The sequence below is a fragment of the Arachis ipaensis genome, chromosome B8 (genome assembly GCF_059453495.1).
Source record: "Arachis ipaensis isolate K30076 ecotype BB chromosome B8, ASM5945349v1, whole genome shotgun sequence".
NCBI classification, from domain to species: Eukaryota; Viridiplantae; Streptophyta; class Magnoliopsida; order Fabales; family Fabaceae; genus Arachis; species Arachis ipaensis.
The window spans coordinates 125,011,890-125,020,770 of NC_142443.1; the positions used below are offsets into that span (position 1 = coordinate 125,011,890).

An 8,881-nucleotide genomic window follows, 5' to 3' on the forward strand; every position below is an offset into this window, starting at 1 on the left:
CAAAGGCTCCTAGTTATAATCAATCATTCACACTACTATATGTACTAAATTTTAATTCTAGAGGTCGTAATACCTTGCCATCTCGGAATTATGACTTAAGCATAAGACTCTGTATGGTAGGGTGTTACAAGTGCATTTAAAAATATTAAAAAATTTTAATTTAAAATTTAGATGAATATAATTTAAATTAATAATTAAATTCAATTCAATAAAAATAAATATATCTGTATTATTGTATTCGTATGATTAATTATGAGTACTATATAATTAATTTTTTTTTTAATTAAATATAAGTATAAACATTGGATGACTATTTGATAACTGAAAGAATTCTATATTTAATAAAAAAAACAAGTTATCTGATTATTGCTTGTTATATAGTGGTCCCAGCTATATAGCAACCTGCACTATAGTTCAAGATTTGTTTTGTTGCTATATCACCGGCAACAAATGCGCTATAGTGTTCTTCCTTAATTGCGCAATTTTTGAATGCGTTATAGTATTTGACTGCGAAATAAAAAAATAATATCTAAAACGGTAAAAAAAATTGAATTTTAACTAAAAACGTAAATATAATTTTTTTATTTGTTTAAGAAAACCCTTTTAAAAACTAGCTTTTATAAGTTAATTTTCAAAAATAAAAATTTTACTAAATCAAGCCAAAATTGGAAACCAATTTTATGCACCTGTAATGATAACATAGCAGATGATATATGGACAAATTATATTGCATCATCGTGGGCAAATAAAATTGTGGCATGTTGCATCATCGTCACCATATCACGTGTTACTGAGTGGTTCGTTTTCACATTATTACATGTGGTCAAACCATGTGACACATATCACTAAAGATTCATATTTACAAGCCCATCACCAAGTCGTTAATGGAATGTAGGTCAGAAAATAATATGATATACTTATCAATTTCATAGACGTAATTGGTACAATTAAGATCTAAATAATTATTTTAGCACACACACTCAATCTCAAGAATTATTTTAGAATTTAACTCAAAAAAATATATTTTACACATGATATTTTAAAAAAATAACTCCACCTATGCACATAGTCATCCTAACCCAAATAAAGGAATAGATTCAATTAGACCCTCAACAACTCATTTTTATGACAGATCAATTAAAACTAGGTCGATGTCTAAAAACAACACCTTGTATGACTCAAATCTGCATCAATGTCATGATGTATTGCAAAATGGCTTATTTGAGAGGAAAAAATAAACCCACTATGATTTTGCAACACCCTATTCCAAAAGAAATTTTCATGAAATAAAAATGCTATTTTTACACTAAAATTAAGTACCAAAATTAATCACCATTTATTTGTATATAAATACATGTGTTGTATAACTTATTTTCAACATGTATTTTATATTCTAACATGTATTTTATACTAATGACAAATTTTGGTTGCTGATTTTAGTTTACGCATAGCATAGTCATTCATGAAAATAGGACATTCCACAATATTCTCCCGGGGAAATTGCAAATTGTTGTGCAACTTGTTAAAGCAAGAGCTTTGCAAAATAGTATCTGTTGCGTAATTATGCAACTTTTCCAACTCTTTCGTATGTCTAGAAATATTTTATTTTTTTATATTTATTAAATAAAAAAGAGATAAAATTTTAGCCGACTATTTCATAATACAAGCCAACAAATTAAAAATTAAAGACGGACCAAAAATTTTCAAGGGACCAAGTATGCATTTAAACAAGAAACATAAAATGGTATGAGTGGCCATAGTTTCATTTGCAAGTTATAACACATAAGTAACACATAAATACACCTCGTAAAAGGGCTGTTGAATATAATATGTTATAGTTATTATGTAAGATGCCATTGGAACATATCATCTAATTCAAGAGTTAATGATAGCAAGACGAGCATTTGCACATTAAGAGCAAAACTTAAGGGTGCAAAAAACGAATAAAGAGAACCAATTATGTAACTTGTAGTCTTGTAAGAACAGTCACCTTGCAGTGCAGACAAACCCCTTGGTCTAAACAGTGCATGAATCATGAATATATTTCTTAAAAGTTAGCAATTTATTTTATTATGCCAAAATAATGTACACTTTCCACTTAAAGTGTCAATTGTTCCCGGCTCGTTAAGGATTTTCTCTGGAAAAAATATACTTGTGATTTTGGTCAAAAAGGAAGAATGCTAGTCAATTAAGGGATACCTCCCATTCAAGGGTTTTGCCTGCAAACATGGGAACGATGTCTCCGAACGGAAAAGATAACAGTTCAGGTACTTTCCATGGAGCCTTCTTTAGAGTAAGCTTTGACTTGTTTCTGGGTAAGCCATAGAAGTCAGACCCATTAAAGCTTGTAAAGGCCTCCAACTTATTCAGTGCACCAGCCTGCGACATGTAAAAAGTAACTTCAAGATAGTATAAAAATTAACATGCTTTCATAGGCAAGGTAGCATGTAAAGTGTGGGCTTTTTCATTTACATCTCATGGAAAAACAAGATTAATGCACGAGTCATGCATGCATATGAATTCATGATAGTACTAAAATTATATGTATGTCTATTGATATTCACTGCAAAATATAAAAGGATATTTGGAAATTTCGCATAAGGAGAAAACCTAGAAGTGAAATTTTGGAATTTTACTCAGCAAAACTAGTTTGCAAATCTTTTGAAACTTGAAAGTGACATATTGGTCTCGGAAAACACAAATTGCTAAAATGAAAAATGAAAAGGTGTACCCTAATAATTGTTAAAGAAATATAAGTAGACATAAAAATGAAAGTCTGCACCTCCTCAAAGACTTTGGCATAGACTGATAGAGCAACAGGAGCATTGAATATGCCAGCACATCCACAAGCGCATTCCTTTTTACGCTTTTCATGTGGAGCACTATCAGTTCCGAGAAAAAATCTCTTACTTCCGCTAGTGACAGCCGAAACAATAGCCTGTCCTATGGAGAGTAAAAAAAAAGAGTTCAAGGTAAGATAATATGGTTTTGAATTAGAAATTAATTTAATAATAATTAAAATGATTAACAAGTTCGCAACAGATATTTCAAGCTAATTATGTATGAGTCTGTTCAATAGACTCCATAACTCTTCAATAAGACTTCTCTTTACAGCAAAGCTATAAGTTTCGCCTTCAAAATGTAAATTGATGTTGGAAGGCCATTCCAGGCTAGCAGCCACAAAAAGCCAATATTTTCTAATTGTAGGAATAACATCAAATCTGATCAATGAAAAACTGAGATGTTCGCTAAATATAATACAAGCAAACCATGGATTCATTTATGACCTTAAAAAATTACTTCAATTTCATAACCATGAGAACTGACGTAACATGTAAAGTTGTTACAAATCTATACATTAAGGGGAACAAATAAAGCTACATACTATGGATCTCTCTTTTGAGAACTGGAAGACAGTAATTGTGAGGCTGCAAACCACCTTGGAACAAAGCATTGCGATTAAGGATAAGATGCTGAGGTGTAACAGTTGCACCTACAGAACCTGGAAAGGAAAACCATACATTAGTAAAATTTTAGAACATCACAGCATAATGATGAGAAAGCTCTTTCGAGATATCGAAATAAGGTACCCTCTTTGCAAGACATAACAAACTTGACAGCATCCATGGTAGTAATATGCTCCATTACAATCTTAAGTTGTGGAAGCTTTTGAACCAAAGGCTCTAAAATTGTTTCAATATAAACCTTTTCCCGGTCAAAAATATCAACATTTGGACTTGTAACTTCTCCATGAACCTGTCACATACACTGATTTGCAAATAAGAAAGTACAAACACGAACTTTCAATTTTATGTACATTATATAGACAATAGACAAATCAACATGCAAAAAGGGAGTAAAACATTATTGGGCTAGCCTTGGCTTTTCCAAAGCACAACGTAGACAATAGTTAAAAGTCTGAGTATTTGCACACAATTTTTAGAGGGGCATATTGTGATTTTGGCGTCAAATATAATAAATTCCATTAGAAAAGGTGTATTATAATTCAGACATGGTGTGATTAGTCATAAGACTAATGACATTGTAGCTGAAATTGAATCACTATCTACAATTGGGGCAAGCATGTCATCTAAAAGCACGTAATGCATTGTTATACTTATACATCAACTCACATACACACATAGAGGGAGGGAAAAAACGTACCAGTAATGGTAAATCTTGCTCAACCATTTCCTCAAGAACAGGAAAGCATTTTCCAAAAAGATCTGTAACACCATCTTGAGAATTTGTGGTAGCACCAGCAGGATACAACTTCACACCATAAACAGCTCCACTCTTTTCTTCCAAATGCAATTAGCATAAATAATGTACTATAGTCAGAAGAATCAAGCTAACGTTGAATAAGTATAGAGAATAGCATGAAATTAGACAATCAAACCATTGATTTCCATGTGAACGACAAAAATTTTATACTTTTTATATCAAGTAGTTGTGTACACAAACATTAAGCTAGATCCTTTGCTCCATTGGACAAAGCTGAAAGCCTCCACTATGCATAAGAAAAGGGCAATAAATGGCATGGTCATCAAGAAATTGTTGTCGTCTAAAGAAAGAGAAAAGAAAAAAAAAAGGCTCAAACTCATGATTACCGAAGTCTACTCCAAGCAACATTGGCCCCAGAGTAGAGGAACCTGACTCAGGAGAAAGGAGTGAGAATAGTAGGGGGAAGAATTAGGGAGGACAGCAAGAAGCTAATAATGCCGTAATGCTGACTAGGAAGAGATGTGGGTTTATGAAGAAAATTGAGAGAAAAGACGCATGGTTCAATGAGTAAAAAATATGCTTGGAGCCAGTTAAGCAATTTCTAAGGAGGGTGGCTCCCATCTGCACAGGATATTTACTTGCTTTATAGCCTTTTAATATATTTTTCATACTTGCTTAAACACTAGTACTGTTTCTTAAGATCAATATTAAACTATGATATCAGATTATGTTAATTATGCGTAGAGGTTTCCTTAACTTCTATCCCATACTCTATCTGTTTTGACACTTACGGATCATATATAATTTGTTCCATAGCTACTAACTGGTTAAATATCTGCCAATGATTACATCTCAAATTTCACCTCATAAAAGTTATAATAAAATAGAAGTCACCCCTTCGTTATTACCATAAACTTCTTTATGTAGTGGCTAATTGTGTTTGATATAAGAAATGCTTGACAGCAAAGATAATATCATGTTAGCATGTCATGTAGCAACATGACACAGTTGGAAATATGAAATAGAACTGATAAGGTAAAAGGTAAAAGAAGTTAATTTTAACAAAATTCTTCTAGTAAAACATAATACCTTATACTAACAAAGACACATCAATTAAACATACTTACTATCTCCACCAACGCTTTTTTTATTACTTGAAATTGCATAGATAATTGGCAATATTTTGTTTAGATTCACATATAAACAAATTATACTCACTTGCACGTTTAATCTCATCAGGGCTTGTCATATCTGTTAAGTAAAGGGTCATCAAAGGAGTGAAGCTGCTATCTTTAGGCAATGCTTTCAGAATGGACTCCCTATAAGCCAAAGCAGCTGCAGTAGTAGTGATGGGTGGTTTCAAATTGGGCATCACTATTGCCCTTCCGAAATGCTTGGCACTGTAGAAGCAACATTTATTAATTAATATTCACTTCTGTTTCCTTTAAAAGCAGTTAGCACAGTCATAGCTAAATAATAATAGACCATGTCCAAGGCTCTTTAGGCATCCTACAAAAATAAACAGCAAGAAATGCATGGAGTTTAACAAGTCTTTTCTATTAGAAATCAAATTACCTGTGAGGGATGACACCTTCAAGTAGGTCACCATCACGGAGGTGAAGATGCCAATCGTCAGGTTGTGTAATACTGAGTTCCATCATTGTTTCTTTACAATTAAAGCACTTATGATTTTCGAACCTTTTGGAAGAGAATCTAAGTACCTTTCGTAGAAGGATAACAATTCAATTACTAGCAGAATCAGAAAGAAAAGAAGAGACTAATTCTTGATTTAATCATAAAATTTATTTAAACTTTAAAGAAATAAAATGAAAATCTAGTTCAATATGCTATATTTGTTGATGTTGAAGCTATGACTCACCATCTTCCCAAACATTCCACACTTATCCATGCAAAATGGCAACAAGTTCCATATGCAACACTTGTTGATGTTGATACCATGACTCCCCTTATCCCCAAACATTCTACACATTCCATGCAAAATAGCAGGAAAAATATCTTCCTTTTTTTTTGTAAACACGGAGAATGGGATTGAAGAAAATGCATGAAAATGGAAGACGAATAAAACTAAAATCAGAATATATATACACATACTTGGCAGGGAAGTGACAAAGTCTTTATCATTCCCCTTCCTAGTACCACTAAAGCATGAGCAAACTATCTGCACAAAGAAGAAACGTATCAAAATAGACAATATGTCACCATTAAATATATTAGGAGAAACAAGTTAAGCATAATAACAACTACATTTGTGATGAATAATTCAATGCATGTACGAATCTGTGATAAGAGTTTACATGAGCTTGCGGACTTGTGCATTTTTACGAGTATAATCTCAGTCTTAGATCAGTATAATAACAACTAGTGGTGTTCGATTTTTGGTTCGGTTTTTAGCGAAAAAATCATCCGATCCAATAATATAAAATTTGATCGGTTTAGTTTGGTTCGGTTTTTTATCTGAAGCCATCCAAACCAAACCAAACTAAACATAATTGGATTGGTTTGGTTCGGTTTTTTGGTTTTTAAATCATATATCACAATTTCTAACATAATTCAAAGTTAAACAAAGTTGCATTCATACTTTAAATACCCCATTAGAATTAATATACATTAGTCATATATCCTAATATTAGCATTCTTCTAAAATATGCCCAAGATATTCTAAGAAGCATTTGCTTCGCCTCAGAAAAAAAAGAAACTAACCAATGCAAGTGAAACAATGAAGGGAACCAAAAATATAATGTCAAAACCGAAAACTTTAACGGCTTTGTAACCATATTTTTTTCTATCTCTTCTTGCTGTTTTTCAGAAACTCAATATGCAAAAAGAGTAGAAACTCATATGTGATTAGATGTGCCAGAAGCAGTGAGTAGAAACTCATAGTTAAAAGTAACCGTTGTAAATAAATTTATGTTTTTAGCACAAATAATTAGAACAAAAAATCATAACCAGATAATTAGGAAAAAAATATCAGGACAAAAAATTAGAATTAATAATGAAAACAATAAGAAAACCAAAAACAACTAATCATAACAAAAAATCAGTTAAGAACCAACAATAATAACAGAACCATGAGAAGTGTAGAGATTTAGAAGACTCGAAATAGAACACTGACAGCGACAAGAAAATCAAGCAGGACCGCCAGCGACGCAACCAGTAGCAGCAGCAGCCAACAGAGCTTCTGGCAGAAGAAATCAAAGAGAGACGGAGAGATGCTGGACGGTGAGACGACAAAGACGACGGGGCCGAAACCGGAGAGACGACGAAGACGCTGGATGGAGACCACGACGGCACTGGGAAAGGAGCGACGCAGAACAAAATGCACGAGAGCGTTGTGGGCTGGATGGGGGCGCGACTGTGATGGAATCCGCCGCCCGCAAAGAGTGGTGAGCCTCTGGTGGGAGCGTGAGGAGTGTGATTAACCTGGAGAGTGGAGGTTGGAAAGTGCGGCACTGTAGAGTGTGATGTGTGTGTTAGGGTTAGGCTTTAGTGGGGGCAGAGGGCAGTGCAGTAGTGCTAGGCAAGGTTGTAAAATCCGAACTGGTCAACAAATCGGTTGAGTAACTGATTTAATAATTTAATAGTTTAATTAAAATTAAACCGTAGTTAAATTGGTTTAATTAAATATAAAATAAAATTAATAAAAATTAAATATATAATTTTAAATATTTAAAATTTTATATTTTTATATAATAATTTATTATTAAATTATTCGCAAACAAATTCAAACACCTTATAATTAAAGAAGTTTTCATCATTTATCTATCTTTAAAAATAAAATTTTTTTAATTAATTTCTAATCAGCAACAAATGAATATATTATATCAAATTAGAGGATTTAATTTTAAACAGAACAAACGTAAAGAGGTATGGAAAACTACCATTAGATATCAAGAGAAACGTACTTCAAGGTTTTAAAAATTGAATCGATCATCAAATCGTTCTAATTACTGATTTATTAATTTAATGGTCTAATCGGTTTAACTATAGTCCAATAGAAAAAATCGCTTTATATTAAAATAATAAATAATTATAAATAAACACTCTAAAACATAATTATAATCTAATATAAACTTTAAAATATCTTCTAAATTTAAAGCACTACATAAAATATCATCTTCCAAAGTTTTAAGATCTTTCGATAAAGTACAAACTTAAATATTTTAATGAACTGAAGCTTTTACTTTCAAAGTTTGTTATAAGAGAAACTAAAATCCTTTCTTCATCCTATAAATGTTTGCTGTGATGATACTAATCAATAAAGCAATTATATCAAAAAAACATACCAAAAAATATCAAACCATTTCCAACTCTGGTTTAAATTTGTCCAAGCAACAAAGAAAAAGAATGAAGGTTTTCTCACAAAAAAAAGAATGAAAGTTCCTCAAAATAGCAGCTATACAATCCATATCATTTAACACAAACTACAAGTTCAGAAACCTCAAGGACAGTTTGCCTTTTTTTTCATTTATATTATGATGGTTAGTTTGTCTTTAGTGATTGGTTAGTGATGGTTCTAGATGAACTTGAGAAGGGGGGTTGAATCAAGTTCGCTTAAAATTTAGAGTTTCAAACTCTGATGCAGTGGAAGCTTGAGTTGCTGGAGATTATTTGAAATTATCTCGTACGCAGAACATTA

At 32.1% G+C, this 8,881-nt stretch overlaps 1 protein-coding gene across 3 annotated transcripts; it reads right to left on the reverse strand.

The window, feature by feature from the left end:
- Positions 1-1,765: 1,765 nt before the first annotated feature.
- Positions 1,766-7,746, reverse strand: LOC107613184 (dihydroorotase, mitochondrial). Of its 3 annotated transcripts, XM_088497212.1 has the most exons (10): positions 7,358-7,739; positions 6,337-6,403; positions 6,104-6,206; positions 5,800-5,945; positions 5,443-5,624; positions 4,165-4,301; positions 3,591-3,756; positions 3,386-3,502; positions 2,783-2,943; positions 1,766-2,379 (listed from the first exon to the last, which is right to left on the reverse strand). In XM_088497212.1, exons 3-10 carry the CDS (start codon positions 6,203-6,205, stop codon positions 2,185-2,187), a joined length of 1,206 nt encoding a protein of 401 aa, XP_088353338.1. In that variant the 5' UTR covers position 6,206; positions 6,337-6,403; positions 7,358-7,739; the 3' UTR covers positions 1,766-2,184. The 3 variants fall into 3 exon arrangements, with proteins under 3 accessions (XP_088353338.1, XP_016170542.1, XP_016170541.2); XM_016315056.3 differs by lacking the exon at positions 6,104-6,206 and having other exon boundaries at positions 7,358-7,746; XM_016315055.3 differs by having other exon boundaries at positions 6,104-6,403; positions 7,358-7,660.
- Between the last annotated feature and the right edge of the window lie 1,135 nt (positions 7,747-8,881).

Coding starts and splice junctions, on each gene's coding strand:
- LOC107613184 (XM_016315055.3), bottom strand. CDS start 6,334: ATGTGTATATATATTCTGATTTTAGTTTTATTCGTCTTCCATTTTCAT. Junction 3,503..3,590: donor TGTTATGTCTTGCAAAGAGG/GTACCTTATTTC, acceptor TTTCCTTTCCAG/GTTCTGTAGGTGCAACTGTT. Junction 2,380..2,782: donor ATGCCAAAGTCTTTGAGGAG/GTGCAGACTTTC, acceptor TACATGTCGCAG/GCTGGTGCACTGAATAAGTT.